Raw genomic sequence first — 24,427 nt, 5'->3', positions numbered from 1 at the left:
GATCTGTCCAATCGCGAGCAAGGGGGAGTCACATAGACACTCCCCCTTGCTCGCGATTGGACAGATCCGTCCAAGGGGGCGTGTCTATGCGCAGAGGGGAAAACAGCTGTTCAAACGAACGGCACCTAGCAAGCAGAGTGATCAGGACATCAGGAGGAGGAGCCGAGGACGCCGCGGCCGCCCCAGCATTCACAGCACGCCTCCGCGCCTAATTGCAAATTGCGTCCGCCCATCTCGAGTCCACAGCGTGAGGGAACTCAGGGAAGTGTGGGGTTGAGGGCTGAGGAGTGGACAAGGAGGTGAGAGAGCTGCAGTGCTGACTGTGCTGAGTGTGGCCGACCACCGACCTGACTGACAGTGTGTGTAAGCCAGCCTCTCAGACACTGAAAGAAATTTAAGTATAGCTGTGGCATGTGTGCTGGGGGCCTGGGCAGCTTTTACTTCCTCATGGTACTGTGCACTGTCTGTCTGCATTAGTTTGTCCAGTGGCCTGCGGCTGGTGCTCAAATTTTTTTTGGGGGGGGGGGGGGGCGCAGACGAAAAAACAAACAAAAAAATTGAAGCCTCACTGTGCCCATCATATGCAGGCAGCCACTGTGCCATCAATTGTCGCCACTGTGCCATTCCATCAAACGCAGCCACTGTGCCATCAATTGTCGCCACTGTGCCATGCCATCAAACGCAGCCACTGTGCCATCAATTGTCGCCACTGTGCCATGCCATCAAACGCAGCCACTGTGCCATCAATTGTCACCACTGTGACATGCCATCAAACGCAGCCACTGTGCCATCAAACGCAGCCACTGTGCCATCAATTGTCGCCACTGTGCCATCACACGCAGCCACTGTGCCATCACATGCAGCCACTGTTTAATCAATTGTTATTGATTAAACAGTGGCTGCCTGTCCCCAGCGTCTGTCCCCCTCCTGTGTCATGTCCCCAGCGTCTGTCCCCCTCCTGTGTCATGTCCCCAGCCTCTGTCCCCCTCCTGTGTCATGTCCCCAGCGTCTGTCCCCCTCCTGTGTCATGTCCCCAGCCTCTGTCCCCCTCCTGTGTCATGTCCCCAGCCTCTGTCCCCCTCCTGTGTCATGTCCCCAGCATCTGTCCACCTCCTGTGTCATGTCCCCAGCCTCTGTCCCCCTCCTGTGTCATGTCCCCAGCCTCTGTCCCCCTCCTGTGCCATGTCCCCAGCCTCTGTCCCCCTCCTGTGCCATGTCCCCAGCCTCTGTCCCCCTCCTGTGCCATGTCCCCAGCCTCTGTCCCCCTCCTGTGTCATGTCCCCAGCCTCTGTCCCCCTCCTGTGTCATGTCCCCAGCCTCTGTCCCCCTCCTGTGTCATGTCCCCAGCATCTGTCCACCTCCTGTGTCATGTCCCCAGCCTCTGTCCCCCTCCTGTGTCATGTCCCCAGCCTCTGTCCCCCTCCTGTGCCATGTCCCCAGCCTCTGTCCCCCTCCTGTGCCATGTCCCCAGCCTCTGTCCCCCTCCTGTGCCATGTCCCCAGCCTCTGTCCCCCTCCTGTGTCATGTCCCCAGCCTCTGTCCCCCTCCTGTGTCATGTCCCCAGCGTCTGTCCCCCTCCTGTGTCATGTCCCCAGCCTCTGTCCCCCTCCTGTGTCATGTCCCCAGCCTCTGTCCCCCTCCTGTGTCATGTCCCCAGCATCTGTCCACCTCCTGTGTCATGTCCCCAGCCTCTGTCCCCCTCCTGTGTCATGTCCCCAGCCTCTGTCCCCCTCCTGTGCCATGTCCCCAGCCTCTGTCCCCCTCCTGTGCCATGTCCCCAGCCTCTCTCCCCCTCCTGTGCCATGTCCCCAGCCTCTGTCCCCCTCCTGTGCCATGTCCCCAGCCTCTGTCCCCCTCCTGTGCCATGTCCCCAGCCTCTGTCCCCCTCCTGTGCCATGTCCCCAGCCTCTGTCCCCCTCCTGTGCCATGTCCCCAGCCTCTGTCCCCCTCCTGCGCCATGTCCCCAGCCTCTGTCCCCCTCCTGTGCCATGTCCCCAGCCTCTGTCCCCCTCCTGTGCCATGTCTATAACAAGTACTCGTACCAGTTGTCCAACAATGATATTTACTGCTTTTTATAAAGAAATACAATTGATTTTATGCAGTATTGAGTTTAGCCTTTTGGCCCGGCCCTCCAAAATATTTTTAGTTTCTCATGTGGCCCCATCGAAAAAATAATTGCCCACCCCTGCTTTAGATAATGACATTCAGATAATCTACATGAACTAATTACTAATCATTACTCAGACGTCCTGACTCCGCGATAAGTTATTCTCACCTGCTACACAATACACATTTCTTTTTTAGACGTAAGTCAGACATCTGACCTTTAGAGGGTACTAAGTCACAACACATATTATCATCAATAGAACTTCACACAATGAAAGGTTCTTGAGAGGCAGACTTAATTAGCACAATAAACAATAAAATGCAATCACAGCAAGCTTTTATCACTACAGCCAGGTAGACTTAATTAGCACCTCAACAGTCTATGTGCCACATTGAATGCGTCACTCTCCTATTGACCTGTTGGGGTCAGAATTAACAACTTGTAATATTTCAAGATATTCTACAATACATGAATTATCATTATTGTCCCATCTCATGTAATTCATGATATCATTTCTCAGTCATCCTATGCCCCTATTGGACATAGAATGACCCTAGACCCAAGAGTCATTGGTGAAGCTGGCACAGGAGTACCCCGCATCCTTCAAAAGTCTCTGGGTATCACGGGCCATTCCGTTACAGGGGAATTATAGTGTGGGGTTGTCTTTTAGAGGTTGGGCTTGGCCTCTTGGTTCCAGTGAAGGGAACTCAAAAGGCGTCAGCATACCAAGAAAATTTTGACAATTTCATGCTCCTAACTTTGTGGGAACAGTTTGGAGATGGCCCCTTCCTGTTCCAACCCAATAGAACACCATTGGGATGAATTAGAGCGGAGACTGTGAGCCAGGCCTTCTTGTCCACATCAGTGCCTGACCTCACAAATGGGCTTTTGGAAGAATGGTCAAACATTCCCATAGACACACTCCTAAACCTTGTGGACAACCTTCCCAGATAAGCTAAAGCTGTTAGAGCTGCAAAGGGTGGGCCACCTCAATATTGAACCCTGCGGACTAAGACCGGGATGCCATTAAAGGTCATGTGGGTGTAAAGCCAATACATTTGGCAATATAGGCCCGGATTTACGGACATCGGCGCATATATATGCCGCCGTAGCGTATATCCTTTACGATACGCCGACGCAGCGCAGAGAGGCAAGCATCGAATTCACAAAGCACTTCCTCCCAAAACTGCGCTGGGTTTCCTAGGCGTAAGCCGGCGTAGGTGGAAGTGGGCATGAGCCATGCAAATGAGGCGTGACCCCATGCAAATGATGGGCCGAGCGCCAGACAGATACGTATAACGAACGGCGTATGCGCCGTCCCGTGGACGCATCTCAGTGCGCATGCTCACAATCACGTCGGAACAACTGCCTAAGATACGCCGGATCACTGCCTACGGCGTGAACGTAACCTACGCCCAGTCATATTCATAAATAAAAATACGCGGGCTTGTGTTCCCTGGTGCAGCCCTTTGCATGGATGCTGCTGAGTTACACCTGCTTTATGGGGCTTAACTTTACGCCGGACGTACAACTTACGCGCACCAGTCGTAGCCTGCGTCGGGCGCATGTACGATCGTGAATCGGCGTATCTCCCTCATTTGCATATTTGAATAGAAAGTCAATGGGAGCGCCAAATGTGTCCAGCGTAAATATGCGCCCACTCTACGCCAGCGTAGGCAAGTTACGTCGGTGGAACGAAGCCTGTTTTAGGCGTATCTTAGTTTTGTGGGCACGGCGCACAGATACAACGCCGCATATTTGCATTTACGCGGCCTATCTCGATATACGTCGGCGCAAGTGCTTTGTGAATCTGGGCCATAGTGTCTGTGCAATGCACGTGGTTGTGTGATACAACACCTCCTCGCTGCCTGTCAAATGTTCTATGAAGACTGATCTGAATGCAGATCGCTCTTCAGAGACCAAATGAGCCCTTTAGCAGCAGCCTCCATATTTCTTCAGCATGTGTTAATTGTAATATTTCTTGAATGACACAGTAGCACTTCACAGTTTGATTTCGTGTGTTGCTGTTTAGTGTTAGAAAAGCCAAAAAATTTCAAAGGATAAAGGGAGTTCAAGTGACCACAGATTTGCAGTATTTTTGGAAACTGAAGGACCTCAATTATATCCAAATGTTGTTTTCCTAAAAACTTGTTTTCACACAAATCGCCACGTAATATGTGTTTGGTGGCCCCTAAATAACTTTGGTATGCCGACTGTACACAAGTCAGATAGGGGTTAATGGTTGATCTCTGCAGGATGCTAAGAGATTGTGCCCAGGATAAATCCCCTGCCACCCTCTTTCCTCATTAGCAGCAATTAATTACAGCACCCCCGGGTCCTTCTCCCCATGGCCGTGTGGAGGGAGTGCAGCCTTAATGAGGCTCCCATTGAATCCCAATCTATTAATATCCCCGGGCTGCCTGCTGAGATTGCGGCGCGGAATAGACATACACACATCATATCCCTAACTTTAAGGACGTGAGCACATCAATGTCACGTTTCCCACAATGCACCGAGCAGACCCCTGCAGTTCTTTTGTGTGACCCTGTAGGACGATAAGCACCATTTTCAAAAGGTGCGCCTCTTGTGGTGTCATTCTAATGTTTTCCAGAAAGTATTTTACTTTATTTTATTTTGGCACAATGATTTTTATTTTTTAATATTTTTTATTTTATCTATATAAAATATATTTGACAATTTTTTTTTAAATATATAGGCCCGTATTCACAAAGCACTTACGCCGACGTATCTCGAGATACGCCGCATAAGGCCCCGTACACACGACCGAACATGTCTGCTGAAACTGGTCCGCGGACCAGTTTCAGCAGACATGTTCGGTCGTGTGTACGGCCGATCGGACAGGTTTTCAGCGGGCATTTGTCCAGCCGACCGTTTTTCGGCGGACAAATGTTTCTTAGCATGCTAAGAAACATGTCCGCTGGAAGCCTCTCCGTCGGACATGTTTGGTCGTCTGTACAGACTCACCGTACATGTCCGATCAGCCGCCATCCCTCGCATGCCGTCGTATCTATGCGCCGTGCCAACAAACTTATATACGCCTAAAAATAGGCTTCATCCAACCGACGTAACTTGCCTACGCCGGCGTATCGTGGGCGCATATTTACGATGGGCGCATTTGCCGCTCCCATGGATTTTTTATGCAGATATGCAAATGAGGGAGATACGCCGATTCACGAAAAGTACTTGCGCCCGGCGCATAATATACATGGTTTGCGTAAGTCGTACATCCGGCGTAAAGTTATTCCCCATATATGAGGCGCAACCCATGCAAAGGTATGGACCAGGGAACTCAAGCCGTCGTATTTTACGTTGTTTACGTTGGACGTGAATATGGCTGGGCGTAGGTTAGGTTCACGCCATAGGCAGTAATCCGTCGTATCTTAGGGAGTTGATCCGACGTGATTCTGAGCATGCGCATTGGGATAACTACCATTCGTAATGGAGTAAGCACATTCATCACGCTGTAAAAATCGCGAATCGTCTTTTACTAACAGGAAATCAGCTAAAGCAGCCCAAAGGGTGGCGTCATCCGCATGAAACTTCCCCTTTATAGTGCCGTCGTACATGTTGTACGTCACCGCGCTTTGCTAGAGCATTTTTTTAAACGGTGGTGTGTGGGCAACGTCGTTTTAATGATGAAGTTGGAAAAACTTCGTTTTTTTTCATGCCGAAAAATGATCGCGTGTACGCGGCATCAGGATGAAAACATTTTGGATCATTTATAGTGTAGCTAAGGTTGGTTATCCTTTAGGTGGCAATACAGACAGTGAAAATGATTTGAGAATGCATTGCCTGATATATCTATGGCTTTCAGAGCTGTCCAACATGTGGAGACTCAGGAGTCCGAGAGAGAGTGGAGGAAGTTGCTTCTGCAGCCAATGGAACCCCAGATGAATGGAAAGGACCAGCCAATAAGGTAGGTCCAGTTAATGGATTAGTCCACCAAAATTGTTTGGTTAGTTTTGGATTATTGCGATTTTTTTCTTTTTTTTTACCAAAAATATGTAGAAGAATACATTTTCTTTTTGTATAAATGTAAAATTTTACGCCGTGAGAATCGTGAGAGAATCGTGATCTTCATTCTAAGCAAAAAAAATTGTGATTCTCATTTTGGCCAGAATCGTGCAGCTCTAATTATATATATATATATACACAGTGGCCCAGATTCAGGTAGGGGCGCGTACTGATACGGCGGCGCAGCGTATCGTTTTTACGATACGCCTCCGTAAATTACTGGAGCTACGCTGCATTCACGAAGCATTTGCTCCGTAATTTGCGGCGGCGTATCGTAAAAGGGGCCGGCGTAAGCGCGCGTAATTTAAATGATCCCGTAGGGGGCGTGGATCATTTAAATTACGTACTGCGCATGCTCCGTCTGGAAAATTTCCCGACGTGCATTGCGGTAAATGACGTCGCAAGGACGTCATTGGCTTCGACGTGAACGTAAATGGCGTCCAGCGCCATTCACGAACGAGTTACGCAAACGACGCAAAATTTGAAAATCGCGACGCGGGAACGACGTCCATACTTATCATTGGCTGCGCCTCCTAATAGCAGGAGCAGCCTTACGGCGAACCCGACTTACGCAAACGACGTAAAAACCGAACGCAGGGCGCATGTAAGTTTGTGAATCGGCGTAAGTATGCAATTTGCATACTCTACGCTGAAAACTACCGGAGCGCCACCTAGCGGCCACCGTAAGTATGCACCCTAAGATACGACGGCGTAAGAGACTTATGCCAGTCGTATCTTAGGCTACAGTCGGCGTATCTAGCTTTCTGAATACAGAAAGTAGATACGCCGGCGCTACTTAGCAATTACGCTGCGTATCTATGGATACGCAGGCGTAATTGCTACCTGAATCTACCCAAGTATATGTAATCTTTCTATAAAATGCAGAGATGGGTGAGGGTATCACATATCTGGATTCCTTTCTTACAGCCTACAGCCATTGGTCGGCACTTAAAGACCCAGAATGGTCTCTTGAGCCCCCCTCCAGAAGATACCCTGAACAACAGCCAGGCCTCCCTTTACGAGATGCTCCAAGAAAAGGGTCGCTGGTGTGGGGTCAGTATGGACCAGTCTGCTTTGCTCCCCCTCCGCTTCAAAAACATCCGGGAGAAGACAGATGCCCACTTTGTAGAAGTCATTAAAGAGGACAGGTAATTGCAAGTATTTAGGTAACATTACAAAACATGAGCCAATGAGTTCTTTCAGAAAAGAATAGTCAAGCCGAATGTCCGGCTTCTGATAACCAGCATCCGATCAGTGCTGGCAGCCAATGGCTGTGGGTGCTGACCGGTGTGTTCTGGCAGGGGGAGGGAGGGGGTGGGCGTTAGTCCCCCTGTCAGAACACAATAGCTTAGCGGTGAGATCGCTGTACTAAGATCGCATAGTTAGTACAGCAAGCTCCTACCCAATATGCCTTGTTTTTTTTTCATTCAGGCCACTGGGTTAAATGGAAAAAAAAACTTTGTGTGTACCAGTCTTTAGTAGAGATACAGTGCCTTGAAAAAGTATTCATACCCCTTGAAATAGTCCACATTTTGTCATGTTACAACCAAAAAACTTAAATGTATTTTATTGGGATTTTATGTGATAGACCAACACAAAGTGGCACATAATTGTGAAGTGGAAGGAAATTGATAATTTTTTTTTTTTTACAAATAAATATGTGAAAAGTGTGGTGTGTATTTGTATTCAGCCCCCTTTACCCTGATAACTTTTGTGAAACCAATTACCTTCAGAAGTCACCTAATTAATAGAGTCCACCTGTGTTTAATTTAATCTCAGTATAAATACAGCTGTTCTGTGAAGACCTCAGAGGTTTGTTAGAGAACCTTAGTAAACCCACAGCCTCATGAAGCCCAAGCAACATACCAGACAGGTCAGGGATAAAGTTGTGGAGAAGTATAAAGCAGGGTTAGGTTTTAAAAAAATATCCCAAGCTTTGAACATCTCACAGAGCTCTGTTCAATTCATCATCTGAAAAATGAAAGAGTATGGCACAACTGCAAACCTACCAAGACATGGCCGTCCACCTAAACTGACAGGCCGGGCAAGGAGAGCATTAATTAGAGAATCAGCCAAGAGGCCCATGGTAACTCTGGAGGAGCTGCAGAGATCCACAGCTCAGGTGGGAGAATCTGTCCACAGGACAACTATTAGTCGTGCTCTCCACAAATCTGACCTTTATGGAAGAGTGGCAAGAAGAAAGCCATTGTTGAAAGAAAACCATAAGAAGTCCTGTTTGTAGTTTGTGAGAAGCCATGTGGGGGACACAGCAACCATGTGTAAGAAGGGGCTCTGGTCAAAATGTAACGTTTTGGGCTAAAAACAAAACACCATGTGTGATGGAAAACTAACGCTGCACATCACTCTGAACACACCATCCCCACTGTGAAACATGGTGGTGGCAGTATCATGTTGTGGAGATGCTTTTCTTCAGAAGGGACAGGAAAGCTGGATGGAGCCAAATACAGGGCAATCTTAGAAGAAAACCTATTAGACTCTGCAAAAGACTTGAGACTGGGGCGAAGGTTCACCTTCCAGCAGGACAACAACCCTAAACATACAGCCAGAGCTACAATGGAATGGTTTAGATCAAAGCATACTCATGTGTTAGAATGACCCAGTCAAAGTCCAGACCTAAATCCAATTGAGAATCTGTGGCAAGACTTGTAAATCGCTGTTTACAGACGCTCTCCATCCAATCTGACAGAGCTTGAGATATTTTGCAAAGAAGAATGGGCAAAAATGTCCCTCTCTAGATGTGCAAAGCTGGCAGAGACATCCCCAAAAAGACTTGCAGCTGTAATTGCAGTGAAAGGAGGTTCTACAAAGTATTGACTCCGGGGGGCGCCATACAAATGTACGCCACACTTTTCACATATTTATTTGTAAAAAAAATTGAAAACCATTTATCATTTTCCTTCCAGTAGGGGTTTGGAGGAGGACCAGAGGAGGGGTGGAGCTGCAGCAAAGGTGCGAGGGCCACATGAAATAGCCTGGAGGGCCGGATTCGGCCCGCGGGCCTTGTGTTTGACACCTGTGGGCTAGTATGTGGACTGATTATTATAAACATACATGGACATCATAGGAGAACACATAGGACTAATCAATATACATACTTTATATATGGACACTGGTCATTATACACATATGGGCATTGTAGGTGGTAGAAACTGGGTTGGTCAAATCTTCATAAGCTATAAAAGATATCAAAGCTTTCCTCGCTGACCTGTTCCTGTTTTCCAGCCTAATGAAAGATTACTTCTTCAAGCCGCCAATTAACCGCTTCAGCCTAAACTTTCAAGACAAGGAGCTGGAAATGTCATATCGAGCCAGCTACCAGGAGGAGGTAATAATCCGAAGCATTGTTACACATCATAATAGAGCAGCCATATATAGTCCATGATAGACAGTAATTATTCCGCTCAGTAGAGTCGGGCTCCAAACTGAATATAGTTTATCTGCACCAGACAGCCAACATCTGCTCAGCAAAGTGCAAACATGAAAAGGACGGTCTAATATAGAATTTATGGGACTGTATATTGCTGTAACGTTAAATCATTTATTGACGCAATAAAATGGTAATGGTAGCTTCCTCTGTCTCCAGAGCCCAGAGTACTCTCCATAGTAATAAATGGTGAATGCACGGCTCATGCCTTCTGGGAAGATTTTGACAGGCAACTGTGCAGCTTGCTTGTTCGGGAACAGGGCCTGCATTGACTGGCTTTTGTTTGCTTGGTGCTGCTCAAATGCAGGTCAGAAGAAGGTCAACAGCAGGTCATATGCATCTGTAAATTAATTCTGAATGATCTCATTGGCATCTCAAGCCCAAAGCCGGTTGACAGTGGCCCTTAGACTGGCAGAGGTGGCTAAGTGCAGGAAAAGGTACCATATAAGCAGTGGCAGTGCTTCCATAAGGGGCGCACGGGTGCCGCCCCCTCTCTCCTGCCACCCCTCTTTTAGGTGTCAAAGGTGAACAGTGAGCGTTATGCTGGGTGCTCGCAGTTCACTCAGCTGTGTGTTAGGAAAGCAAATGATGGGCACAGTAGCTGCGTTTGATGGCACGGTGGTGGCAATTTATGGGTACAGTGGCGGCGTTTGATGGGCACAGTAGATGCGTTTGATGGCACGGTGGCTGCAATTTAAGGGTACAGTGGCTGCATATGATGGGCACAGTGGCTGCGTTTGATGGGCACAGTGGCTGCGTTTGATGGGCACAGTGGCTGCATTTGATGGGCACAGTGGCTGTGTTTGATGGGCACAGTGGCTGCGTTTGATGGGCACAGTGGCTGCGTTTGATGGGTACAGTGGCTGTGTTTGATGGCACAGTGGTGGCAATTTATGGGTACAGTGGCGGCGTTTGATGGGCACAGTGGCTGCAATTGATGTGTTTTTTGTTTTTTTTTGCACCCCCCAAAAAAATTTGAGCACCAGCCGACACTGCATATAAGTTTAGTTTGGTGCACATTATTTGTAGCTAAAAAAAAGGGCCCTTGTGTAAGACAGATTAATCGTGTGCTTTTAAAAGTAGCGTACTGGTGTCAGTAAAACGGACTAAAAAGCATGAGGTCTCTCACCAAACTTCTACTAACACGACTGGTATTGAACTTCCCTTTACTAGTGCTGTGGTCAGGGCCGGATTTGCTCTCCCTGCCGCCCCAAGGCCAGGTTCCGCAATGCACCCCCTCCCCGCCAACCAAACCACCCCCCCCCCCCCCAAATCAACAGGGAATGGCAACCAGGTGGCAGGGGCGGCACGGTTAGTTCAAATGTTTTTTTTTTTTTTTTTTTTTTCCAGCTTGTCGTTTCCTTTTTTTTTTTTTTTGTATAATTTTTAATATTTTTTTTTATTCTTTACTTTTTAACCATTTTTTTTTCTTTACTTAACTTTATTGCTATTACACAGGAGAAAATCATTCCCTGTGTGATGGCAATTGGAGGTGAAAGGTTCTCTTTATTGACCCTGTCACCTCCAAAAACAGGAGTCCTAGCACTGTGCTAGAACTCCTGTCACAGCTGAGATGGGAAGAGCACAACTCACCCCTCTCACTGTGTACATCGACAGCAGGGACAGGAGACAGGGGACTCCATGCCGCTGCTGCCCCCTCTGCGCCCTGCCGCCCCAAGGCCTGGCCTCGGTGGCCTTGTGGGAAATCCAGGCCTGGCTGTGGTACGTCTTGTACGTGACCGCGTTCTCCGCGTTCGGAATTTTTGTGTATGCAATACAAGTTTGAGCCAACATCCATCGGAGAAAAAATCCACGGTTTTGTTTTCGGAATTTCCGGTCGTGTGTACGGGGCAATAGAGTCGCTGAGAGCTATAGGAAATTTAACTGACAACCTTTCCTTCATAACAGAAGTCCTAGTCTTAGGTGGACTGACTGTTTACCTGCTGGCCGACCAGCCGCCGCAGTTTTACGGCGGCAGGTCGGCTCTGCTGGGCGAGATCACGTAGATCTACGTCATCACTCCCAGCAGCAAAAAGGGGCACGCGCGCACCCCCCCGCTCGCTCCTGACTCGCGATCACCGCCGGGCACCCACGATCGCTCGTTACAGAGCGAGAACCGGGAGCTGTGTGTGTAAACACACAGCTCCCGGTCCTGTCAGGGGAGAAATGCCTGACCGTCTGTTCATACAATGTACAGTGATCAGTCATTTCCCCTAGTGAGTCCACCCCTCCCCCTACAGTTAGAACACACCCAGGGAACATACTTAACCCCTTCCCCGCCCCCTAGTGTTAACCCCTTCCCTGCCAGTGGCATTTGTATAGTAATCAATGCATTTTTATAGCACTGATCGCTATAAAAATGCCAATGGTCCCAAAAATGTGTCAAAAGTGTCCGAAGTGTCCGCCATAATGTCGCAGTACCGAAAAAAAAAACGCTGATCGCCGCCATTACTAGTAAAAAAAAAAAATATTAATAAAAATGCCATAAAACGACCCCCTATGTTGTAAACGCTATAACTTTTGCGCAAACCAATCAATAAACACTTATTGCGATTTTTTTTTACGAAAAATATGTAGAAGAATACGTATCGGCCTAAACTAAGGAAAAAATAGTTTTTTTTATATATTTTTGGGGGATATTTATTATGGTAAAAAGTAAAAAATATTCATTTTTTTCAAAATAGTCGCTCTATTTTTGTTTATAGCGCAAAAACTAAAAACCGCAGAGGTGATCAAATACCACCAAAAGAAAGCTCTATTTGTGGGAAAAATAGGACGCCAATTTTGTTTGGGAGCAACGTCACATGACCGCGCAATTGTCAGTTAAAGTTTCGCAGTGCCGAATTCGCAAAAAGTGCTCTGGTCTTCGACCAGCAATATGGTCCGGGGCTTAAGTGGTTAAATGATAGTAACACTGCTTCCTCTATCTGCAGGTGATGCGGATGGCTCCAGTAAAAACATTTGCCAGTGCCACGTTCAGCTCTTTGCTTGATGTCTTCTTGTGTTTCTTCATCTTCCTCCTCCTCTCCATTGCTTGTTTCCTGAAGCCACCTACAGTTCCTACATCCCCAACAACACTGGTGATCATCGTCCTTGTTGTCTGCGGCTTCTTGGGGTTTCTCTCCTTACTTGTCTCTATCAGGTGAGTAAATGAAACACCAGGGAAGGTATTGAAGCCAGAGACAGGCAACTAGCAAGAGGGAATTTTGTTTGGGATTGTACCATTGGAGACCTGAAATGTGATGGAAGAGGTATTTAATAGATATGTGCATTCGTTTTCGTTAGATTGCATTTTCGACCGAAAATCGTGTTTTTTCGTTATCGTTTTAACAAACGATAACGAAAGCGCAAGAAACGAAAACCGAAAGATCCGACATAAAAATGCTTTATTTTCGTTTTCGTTGCGGTAAAAATTCGATATAGAGAAAAGATTCGACATTATAGAGAAAAGATTTGACATCATAGAGAAAAGATTCGACATCATAGATCAAAAGATTCTTTTTTTTTCTTTTTCTTTTTTTTAAAGGTGTATTTTGTGCGTGTACTCGAGAGAGGAGCCGGACTGCAGGAGTTGGGAGTAGGCAGGCCTCCCCCAGAGGCAATCTGCCACCTTTCTCCATGCCCCGGGTGGCAATGGCAGGTGTGTGAGGGGGTCCTCCCACACAGCCCGCCCTACCTGCTCCGCTTTGAAGCCCAACGGGGCAGAGGGACTCCCTATAAGGGAGTGAGAGGATTTGCCCGCTCAACCAGCCCCGTTAGTCCTTCGCCTCTCTTTTTAGAGACCGCGTGGTCAAAGTGCGTGATGTTAACCCAATTTCGAGTGCGTGTAAGTGTGGTGGTTTTTGTGGGGGGTGGGCGTACTAAGCTCAGGCTTACCTCGCATAGCACACCCACCGGGAGCCGGGCTGAGACCACCAAACTCAATTCACATGTAGCTGAGACCGGGATCCGAACCCCTAGCTGCAGAGGTGAATGGCTTGTCAGCGCAGTGCCAATCGCGTTGAGCCACCGCAGCTCCATAGAGAAAAGATTCAACATCATAGAGAAAAGATTTGACATCATAGAGAAAAGATTCGACATCATAGAGAAAAGATTCGACATCATAGAGAAAAGATTCGACACTATAGAAATAATAGATTCGACATTACAGAGAATAGATTTCGATTTATGAGAAAATAGATTCGACATTATAGAGAATAGATTCGACATTATTACTAGTCATACAACATTAGAATTCTTGTAGGCTGAATATTCGAACGGAAATGTACGATTCGACATAAAGTTTCGACGTTCCGTCGAATATTCTTTTGACCATTCGACAGAAACCAAGTATTATTGGATTTTCGGACGAAAGCTATTCCCCAACGAAAAACGAAATAAATCAAAACGATTTTCGGGAGTAACTAAATAAATTTATTTTCCAAACGAAAACGAAACAAAATATTCCAGTCTGCACATGTCTAGTATTTAAGAAGACGATGGTCTATATTTCGGAGCCCCAAATACCTTAAAGTGAAGCTATGTTTTGCTAATGCGGAGCAAAGCCACATGTTTAGTTCAGGGGTCTTCAAATTTTCTAAACAAAGCGCCGGTTTACAGTCCTTCAGACTTCAGGAGGGCCAGATCTTGGCCAGCGGGAGTGGAATTTCAGTATCAGTAGGGGTAAACATCACCACTTTGGTATTATGTTAGAGGGAAATTGCCCCGTCAATGGTATGATAAGGAGAAATAGTGCCCTATTATTAGTGTCAGTGGGAGAAATAGTGCTCCATTGTTGGTGTTCGATGGCAGAATAGCGTCTTGAATCAGTGGGAGGAGAAGTACCCCATAAATAAAAGCAAGCAAAGGGCCGCATTCGGGCCCCGGGGCCGCAGTTCGGAGACCCCCTTTTAGTTGATGTTGCTCCCCCCCTCCCCAGCTGCTTATATAAATTTTTCCTTTGCTCTGCCTTGTGTGCCTGATGGAGCAAAGAGATGTACCCAATACTGCCTGGTATGGGGGACATGTAACCCCTTCCTTACATGTGACAGCACTGGGTACCCGAGTGGCCAATTGCCAGTGACTTTAAAGCGGAGTTCCAACCACAATTAGCATTTTTTAAATGTATGTCCTTTCATCCTGCGTTTTTATAATATAAATCTGGTCACTTACTATTTTACAATCCGCCGCCGATCCGCATAGATATTCAAAAAAGATAGTTTATAAAACTATATCTACACCGTTGTCATTTTGCTTGTGGGCATTGTGAAGCCTACAGGCACTTAGGGCCAGATTCACAAAAGATTCACCAAAGGGATACGACGTATCAGCAGTATCTGCTGATACGCCGTCGTATCCCTGTTTCTATCTATGCGACTGATTCATAGAATCAGTTACGCATAGATATCCCTAAGATCCGACAGGTGTAATAGTTTTACACTGTCGGATCTTAGGATGCAATACCGCGGCCGCCGCTGGGGGGAGTTCGCGTCGTAAACCAGCGTCGGGTATGCAAAATAGCAGTTACGGCGATCCACGAAACGTTTTCCCGTCGTTACGTTGCCGCAAGTGTTAGTTTGCCGTCGCAAAGATAGGGCACCTTTTACAAAGTGGAAAATTACTCCACCATGTAAAAGTATACCCGTCTTTCCCGCGTCGCTTTTGAATTTTTTTTTGAATTTTTTTTTTCCCGGCGCAAGTCTTTTTTTCACGTCGCGATTCACAAAACGTCGGCGCGTCGTAATTTCGCGCAAAGCACGTCGGGAAATTTGCGTCGGGAGCATGCGCAGTACGTCCGGCGTGGGAGCGCGCCTAATTTAAATGGTACCCGCCCCATTTGAATTGGCCCGCCTTGCGCCGGACGGATTTAGGATACACCGCCGCAAATTTCCAGGTAAGTGCTTTGTGGATCGGGCACTTACACAGAAAATTTGCGGCGGTGTAACCTAAATCGGTTACGTTACGCTGCGCCCGGGCTACGTGAATCTGGCCCTGTCTTCCTGGAAGTCTTGGATGGGGAGTGATAATTGGACAGCACACTGCATCCTGGGAAATGATGACACACATTTCCCAGGAGCATTAGAGGGAGAGGATGTCAGAATCCTAGGTGGTTTCAAAGGCAGATTTCGTGGGACCGCATAGCAACATGCATTTCCAGATGAGTAAAAAAAAAATATTCTTTTTTTTTTTCTTTTTTAGTCGTAAGCTACAGTTTAAAGCAAAATTGTTTTTTTGATGGAACCTCCACTTTAAGTGCAGGTGAGGTTAGGAAAGCAATAGACATGACCCAACCAGACCAACATTGAACACACATGGGGCTTTTTCTCTAAATTCTGCCTGCTGGGTAAACATGGCAGCAGGGGAGTGAATGAAAGGGAACTCATAGCTGACAGTGGGTGAGCAATTCAATGAATCGATTGCTTTGCCCCACATAGGCAAAGCACATGTTCACTTTAAACAGAATCCCCTGAGAAGCAGATCCTTCCTCTAGGTCTGTGACTGTGATGAATGATAAAGGTGACAACCCCGGGACTTGAATCTTCAGAAACAACTCAACAAAGACAGCTTTTCGTTCTTATAAGTTCCTTTCAACAACTACCTTTCAATAGTGGCAACTTTATTGACATTTCTGTCCGTGTTCACTTTCCAGGATGGCCTTCTATCTGGAGGACATGTTCCTGTGTACCCGGCGTTTCCTGGAAGTGATCTCTGGGTGGCTTCCTCGTCATCTCATCGGCACTGTTCTGGTTTCTTTGCCCGCCACGGTCGTCTTCTCCAACCTAACTGCTGATTTCTACAACAAAATACGCGTAAGAATGTTATTATAAGGGTAGGCTGCTTGGTTATAGGGAACCCGCCATAGGAGATTTTAAAGGAAGACTATAAATGACATTTTTAGATTTGTAATTATTTCTTGATCATTTAAATTGTATTTTATTATTTCGCTTTATTATTGATAAAAAAATATATATTTATTATGGTAAAAATGGTGGTGCTGCGCTGTATGATTACTGGTGATAATGACAAATAGAAAATCTTCAATATAAAGTGCAAATAACAATCAATGGTCCGGATTCAGATAGATTCAGATAATTTTGGGCGCAAGTTCCGTATTCAGAAAGGACTTGCGCCCTTAGTTACGGCGGCGTAACGTATCTCGTCCGGCGTAAGCCCGCCTAATTCAAATAATTCATATAGGCAGTTACGCCTGAATTTGGCAAAGATACGACCGACGTAAGTCTCTTACGCCGTCGTATCTTGGGTGCATATTTACGCTGGCCGCTAGTGGCACTTCCGTAGATTTACACTTCGAATATGCAAATGACCTAGATACGCCGATTCAGAAACGTACTTGCGCCCGTTGGATTTAGCTACGCCGTTTACGTAAGGCGTCGGTCCGGCGTAACTTTACCCCTCATAAAGCAGGGGTAAGTCATGTTAAGGTATCGACGTCGGAAACGTTGGAACAGCGCCGTATTTTACGTCGTTTGCGTAAGTCGTAGGTGAATGGGGCTGGGCGTATGTTACGTTCACGTCGACAAAGCCTTGAGCCGACGTATCTTGGGGAGTATTTGCGACCTGACTCTGAGCATGCGCGCGCATGCGCCGTTCGATCGGCCATGCATTTACATGGGGTCACGCTTCATTACAATACAACACGCCCACTGCCTTGCTACTTTGAATTACGCGGGCTTATGCCGGCCCATTTACGATACGCCAACGTAACTTTGGGAGCAAGTGCTTTCTGAATGCAGTACTTGCCTCTCAATGTTACGGTGGCATAGCGCATAGGAGATGCGTTACGCCCGCTCAAAGATACGACAATGTATCTGAATTGCGGCCTCTAACTTTTGCGCAAAAATATGTAGAAGAATACATATCGGCCTAAACTGAGATAAAATTTGCGTTTAAAAAAAAAAAAAAACGGGGATATTTATTATAGCAAAAAGTACAATTTTATTTTTATTTTTTCAAAATTGTCGCTCTTTTTTTGTTTATAGCGCAAAAAAATAAAAACCGCAGAGGTGATCAAATACCACCAAACGAAAGCTCTATTTGTGGGAAAAAAAGGACGTTAATTTTGTTTGGGAGCCACTTCGCACGACCGCGCCAGTGTTAAAAATAAATGTGAAAGAGAAAACTTTAGAATAGGTGCAAGTATTTAAATTCTCTACAATGAAGAATTTGTATCTAAAAATGGCAACCCCTTCCCAATAATCATGTTGCTAAGGATTTTTTTTATATGAGTGCTGGGGAAATATTGGTCTTTTGGGGCCTATTTACCCCAATACATGTGTTTTTTTGCTTCCCATTGAGGTGCATTTCGCATTTAAAAGGAAAATGTAACTGCCTATTTTTTATCCAGCACTTTACAAGGCAATGCATGTTAGGTGTTCAGTACAGCCTACCTGGCAGCCCCCCCCCCCCCCCAATATATCAAGACCATATTTTCACAAAAAAAATACACAAAAATCATTAATAGCTGATACAAACATAACAGAGAACCTGTGTGAATTAGCCCTTTTTTATTTGTGTTTTACAATAAAAAAAAATGTAATTCACAGTGACAGGGGTGCACACAGGGGGGTGGGGCAGAACAGGAAGGGGAATCAGTGATCAGTGTCAGGGAAGCAATTACAGGAATGATGTCCTGTGTCTGTGTTTCTCCCTGCAGCAGCTGAAAGTCGGAAGGAGGGGGAAAAAACTGGCTTTCAGCTGCTGCAGAGGGCATCAGGGCACAGGACATCCTTCTGTAACTGCCCCTCCGTCAAACCACACTTATTCCTCCTGCTGTTTGGGCCTCCCTGTGTGCCCGGGCCCCCTACAGGAGGACTGGTGGTCCCCCCCTATCAGCGGCCCTGCATGCATGTTGGAAAAGGCCACGCACCCCAATGCATATACCTAGAGCGTTGTCTTACTATGTGTTAAAAAGCAGTACTGTACAGGTGGCCCCTGAAAGCAATAGGACCACAGTAATGCTAGAGTTAGTATTATGTATGTAATTTTATTAAAATAATAAAAAAAAAAAAATTCCCTGAAAGGATGAAACAGTCACTACCTGCGACAGCTTTAGTTACAATGGGCAATCCAGCTTTTGTTCCTTGTAGTACCGGCTGTGTTAGTATTGCCCCCTGGTGGTGACCAATTGTCTCTGCTCCTTACAGTACACCATGTTCCTGTGCTCTGCTCTGCTGATCCCTCTAGTTCAGTACTGTAACTTCTGCCAGCTGAGCTCCTGGCTGAGATCCTCTCTTGCTACGGTGACTGGAGCCGCTCTGTTGATTCTGCTGTATGTGCCGCTGTTTCCAACAGGGTAAGTGAGGGCAGTTTAGTAAAAGGAAGGTGGGGCAATGACAGCATTCCATGATTAACACTGTTTTTTTATATTACTTTCTAGACCCGTAGTACTAGAAGAGTCCAATACTGCAACAAACTACAGGTAACAAGACATAACGGCTTTAACATTTGAGTCCCCAGGCCTTTTTCCAATTTAACCCCCTTGAGTCCCAGATTGTTTTTTTGTTTTTTTGTTTTTTTTGGCAATGTCTTGGTTCACCACATTATAGTTTTTGTAGCCTACCCTAACTTACTATATATTGTTTTTTTTATTTAATTTTTTTTTCATTTTTGGCAATGTCTTGGTTCACCATATTATAGTTTTTGTAGCCTACCCTAACTTACTATATATTGTTTTTTTTTTTTTTTTTTTCATTTTTGGCAATGTCTTGGTTAACCATATTATAGTTTTTGTAGCCTACCCTAACTTACTATATATTGATACAAAAAAATGGGGGGGGGGGGGTCGACAGTCAGATAGCAAATTTTCAAGATATATTTTTATTTTCTTGACGTAAAAGAAAACTGCTGGCAGAGCTTTCTTGTCGAGTACACCGAGCGTGTGTACGAGGCTTTGAGGTTTCTCGTCAAGAAAAATGCCCAGAATCTCGACGAGAAAAATAGAGAACCTGCTCTCTATTTTCTCATTGTGATTCTCGGCAGTGTTTTCCTGCCGAGAAACTCGAGCGTCTGTCACCGTGGAAACCCGCGCATGCTCGAAATGACTTTGACGCATGCGCTGTAACTTCCAAGGCATAGGTAGGGTGTAGCAAGATGGCGGCGACGCCATCGAATTTGACAAGCGCATGCTCGTTGTAGTCGATGACGTCACCACGTTCGAGCCATTCAAAAGAACGGCAGTTCTTTTGAATGGAGTGTCTGTACACTCGGCCGGCAAGAGATTCTTCCCATGAATCTCGTCAATAAAAACAACGTTTTTTTCCTGACAAGATTCTGGGCCGTGTGTACAGGGCTTTAGTCTCCCAGTAGCTTGGCGAGAGGCTGGGCCAGCTGCCTATCCAGGCTTCTGGGTGGACCCCGACTGTAATGTCAGAATCGATCCAGCGCCTTGGTCAGCTGAGTAACGTCGGCCGACTGTGGACTTTAGCCCCCTGTGGGCTAAAAACGAGTCACAGGAGTGCAGAACAAGCTGCACTCCTGTGATCCATAGGAAAAGTATAGTCAAAATAGCTTTGTCCATACTTCTCCTTTTAATCTGCTCCCAATTACGGTAAATGAATATGTTGTTTGGGAGACTTCTACATATTTGAGAGCGGTGTCAATGCACAATTCCTGCGTCTGGATCCGGTAGAAAAGTGTGCTTAGAGAATCATTCATATCAGCTCTTGTTGCAAAAAGACTTTGGCCCGGATTCACGTAGAATCACGTATCTTTGTGCGGGCGTAACGTATCCTATTTACGTTACGCCTCCGCAAGTGCCGTATTCTCAAACCAAAGTTGCGGCGGCGTAGCGTAAAAAGGCCGGCGTAAGCCCGCCTAATTCAAATGTGGTAGACGTGGGCGTGTGTTATGTAAATTTTATGTGACCCCACGTAAATTACGCTTTTTACGAACGGCGCATGCGCCGTCTGTGAAAGTATCCCAGTGCGCATGCTCCAAATTAACCCGCAAGAAGCCAATGCTTTCGACGTGAACGTAAATGACGCCCAGCCCTATTCGCGAACGACGTGAAAAATTTGACGCTGGCCCGACGTCCATACTTAAAGCGGAGTTCCACCCAAATTTGGAACTTCCGCTTATCCCACTCCTCACCCCCTTACATGCCACATCTGGCATGTCATTTTTTGGGGGGGGGAGTGGGGGCTTCAGGAGGAGTGGGACTTCCTGTCCCACTTCCTCCTTCTGGGTAGATGATTAAGCCTAATCGCCTAGGCGATTAAGCTTAATCACCTACAGGAAGGGGTTGCTGTAGGCGATCGCCCAGGACACGTGACAGGTCCTCGGCGATCGCCTGTCCAATCAGACGGCGCCTCGCCGCTCGCGCATGCGCAGTGCCGCTCGCGCATGCGCAGTGGGTGCCCGGCCGTGAAGCTGAAAGCTGTCACGGCCGGGTGCCCACACTGAGCATGAAGAAGCCGGCCGGCGAGGAGCGTAGCACCGTCCAGCACTTCGCTGGAGCCGTGGAGCAGGTAAGTGTCGGTTTATTAAAAGCCAGCAGCTACACTTTTTGTAGCTGCTGACTTTTAATAAACTTACAAAATGGGTGGAAAACCCCTATAACATTGGTACGCCTCATGTACGCCTCATATAGCAGGGGTAACTTTACGCCGGGAAAAGCCTAACGTAAACGGCGTATCTGTACTGCGTCGGCCGGGCGTACGTTCGTGAATTGGCGTATCTAGCTGATTTACATATTTCTAGGCGTAAATCAGCATACACGCCCCTAGCGGCCAGCGTAAATATGCAGTTAAGATACGACGGCGTAAGAGACTTACGCCGGTCGGATCTAATACAAATCTATGCGTAACTGATTCTAAGAATCAGGCGCAAAGATACGACGGGTCGGACTCAGAGTTACGACGGTGTATCTGGAGATACGCCGGCGTAACTCGTACGTGAATCCGAGCCTTTCATTCTAATCTCCTTGTTATAGTGATATAGCCACACATACGTAGGGTCAATTTATTCAGAAGACAGTTAACCTTCCAGTTACTTTATAAATTGTGGGAATAATGTGGAACGCACTGGGAAATCCTATTCATAATAGAAAAATGTACTCATTCCATGCATATAGAGTCCCTAGTGGGAAGTTAATTAGGAGGCATTAGTGGTAACCATTACACCAAAGTGTTATCGCTATTATCAATGGCAGACGCAGGAAAAATTGTAAATACTCTTGTGTTTAAAAGCTTTTTATTTTTTTTTTCATTTGTAGCTCTTCCTCTCCTCCTCCTGACATTCTGAATCCTGACAGTCCAAGCACCTGCCTACTTGGACCAGAACTTGCTGTAGCTTATTTTCTGCTCCTCCTTCTCGTGTGGTTCCTGAATCGAGAGTTTGAGGTCAGTTACCGCCTTCACTACCATGGTGACGTGGAGGCAGACCTTCACCGTACTAAGATCCAGAGCATGAGGGATCAAGCAGATTGGCTTCTACGCAACATCATCCCTTATCACGTAGCTGAGCAGCTGAAGGTGTCCCAAAGCTACTCCAAGAACCACGATGATGCTGGTGTCATATTCGCCAGCATAGTCAACTTTAGCGAATTTTATGAAGAAAATTATGAAGGCGGTAAGGAGTGTTACAGGGTTTTAAATGAGCTCATTGGAGACTTCGATGAGCTTCTTAGCAAGCCTCATTATTCGTGCATTGAGAAGATCAAGACCATTGGCGCTACATATATGGCCGCCTCGGGACTTAACCCATCTCAGTGCCAGGACAGCAGCCAGCCTCACCGCCACCTGCAGACATTGTTTGAATTTGCCAAGGAAATGATGGGCGTGGTGGATGATTTCAACAACAACATGCTGTGGTTTAACTTCAAGCTCCGCATTGGGTTTAACCACGGTCCACTGACGGCAGGTGTGATTGGGACAACCAAGCTACTGTATGACATCTGGGGGGACACAGTGAACATTGCCAGCAGAATGGACACAACAGGAGTGGAATGTCGCATCCAGGCAAGTGAGGAAAGCTATAGGGTGTTAGTGAAAATGGGCTATGACTTTGATTACCGAGGGACCGTCAATGTCAAGGGAAAAGGACAGATGAAAACCTATCTTTTTCCAAAGTGTACAGACAATGGAGGCCTAGTGCCCCACCACCAGTTATCAATCTCTCCTGATATCCGGGTACAGGTGGATGGCAGCATCGGCCGTTCCCCCACAGATGAAATAAGTAGCCTGGTGACAGGAGGGAAAGGGGCAGCAGAGTCTGGCAGCGGGGAAACGGCACGTAAGCGGGAGAAGTCTGAGGACAGGGGTCGCGATGGAGGAGCACGGTGAGATTGGTGGTGAAGAGAAGGACCAGATAGTTTGTGGGGCCACCAAGAAAGTAAGAGGCTGGCAGCCCAGCTGAGCATCCCCGCTCTTCACTGTGCCAGCTCATGGACTTATTCATTGTGTTCCAAGAGCCACCGCATCATTCCACAACTCAGTCTTATGGTGGTGTGACCTGATGGATATCTATAGACACGGCTCCTAATTCTCCTAGACACATGTTGGTGGGCTTCTGATCTGAGTCATTTCTACATCATATTCTTCTTATAATAAGTGGTGACATCACCATGACTTAACTCTACACACATGAAGAAAGTTGGGGCTCCACATACGCTCACTGTATTGGGACAACTCTCTAAGCTGTGCTTAGTAGCCAAGGCTGGCTCAAAAATTTCCAGAGTGACAGTAAGGGCAAATGTCCAGATCCATCGGGGGTGCAACTTGCAATCCGACGTTTGGTGGTAGAGTTGGGTCTCTTGGCACCTTCTTTCGTGCAATGTATAAACACTCTAAAGCGAAGGCATGCCATCTCCTCCATCTAGATTACCTCTGGAGGGCTACACAGACACTGGATAGACCATGTATTAGTGAGAAGGGCATTCTCTCACCCCCATCTCATGCCTCCTCCTCTATCAACCTTCGTCAGCCATACTGAGGATTGAACTAAGTGCCTTCCGCTCTCTGGATATTGCCCATCCAGATGAGATGACAGTGACACCTTGCCGCAATTCTCGCTAATACTTGCCAAAAGCATGTGCCGCACTGGACTGCTGCCCACCCATGACAAACAGCACGGTGGGGTATTTTTATGAATGGGGGAAAGAGGTAGTGAATTATCTCATTTTTATGTAACCGTGAACCCACCATCCATGCACCACGGAAGCAACCATTTTGTAGGCGGAACCCACATTCAGCCTGTCATTTCCCACTTTGCGCCTTGTGCCTTTGTGATGTCACAGCTTCCTTAATATTGACTCGCTTCACTAAATGGCTGCTTTGGCTCAAGGTGCATGGGTTACAAGTTCACTTTAAGACAAAGCGATTGTATTGTGTTTTCAGTAACACTTTAGCTGCCTACCAGTTCCCATTAGGCGTGTCGCCTCCTACAGGCTGAAAGTAGAACTTCAAAGGTATGTTAAACAAAAAAAAAAATTATATGGTCTTCTTGTGTATGGCCCAGTATTCCTTAAGGTCTTTGAGATACATTTTAACCTCTGTGTTTGCCATAGCAGAACAATATAATAAGGTACCTCTTTTCCGAAAAAGTTATTTTTGTCAAGCGTGATCAAGCAACTGTTAAAAGGGGAAGTATCAGGTTTTTTTTCTTCTGAAATCCATACAAATATATATATATATATATATATATATATATATATATATATATATATATATACAAGGCACAAACATATCGGCCTTTGCAGTGTGGTAACCTGGTTTCAACTCTTGACCAAAGAGATCAAAAAAGTGATAAAAATAAAAAAATGCAATTATTAAACAGAATGCCAAAGTGCAGACTTAGAAAACAACTGATATTTCCCCTTTAATAACGGTATGCATAAAAATGGA

At 46.4% G+C, this 24,427-nt stretch overlaps 1 protein-coding gene across 1 annotated transcript in view; it reads left to right on the top strand.

The window, feature by feature from the left end:
* Positions 1–24,208, top strand: part of ADCY9 (adenylate cyclase 9) — a 139,638-nt gene extending 115,430 nt beyond the window's left edge. The window contains exons 3-10 of the mRNA XM_040356568.1: positions 5,943–6,044; positions 7,070–7,290; positions 9,386–9,488; positions 12,521–12,729; positions 16,216–16,375; positions 18,731–18,879; positions 18,964–19,005; positions 21,799–24,208. Coding sequence (XP_040212502.1) covers positions 5,943–6,044; positions 7,070–7,290; positions 9,386–9,488; positions 12,521–12,729; positions 16,216–16,375; positions 18,731–18,879; positions 18,964–19,005; positions 21,799–22,867 — 2,055 coding nt within the window. The 3' untranslated portion in view covers positions 22,868–24,208. The remainder of the gene's footprint in view (positions 1–5,942; positions 6,045–7,069; positions 7,291–9,385; positions 9,489–12,520; positions 12,730–16,215; positions 16,376–18,730; positions 18,880–18,963; positions 19,006–21,798) is intronic.
* Positions 24,209–24,427: the final 219 nt, after the last annotated feature.

The sequence above is a fragment of the Rana temporaria genome, chromosome 6 (assembly GCF_905171775.1).
Source record: "Rana temporaria chromosome 6, aRanTem1.1, whole genome shotgun sequence".
Taxonomy (NCBI): Eukaryota; Metazoa; Chordata; class Amphibia; order Anura; family Ranidae; genus Rana; species Rana temporaria.
Note: the sequence above shows the minus strand (reverse complement) of the source record. Positions and strands in the feature narration are given on the sequence as shown.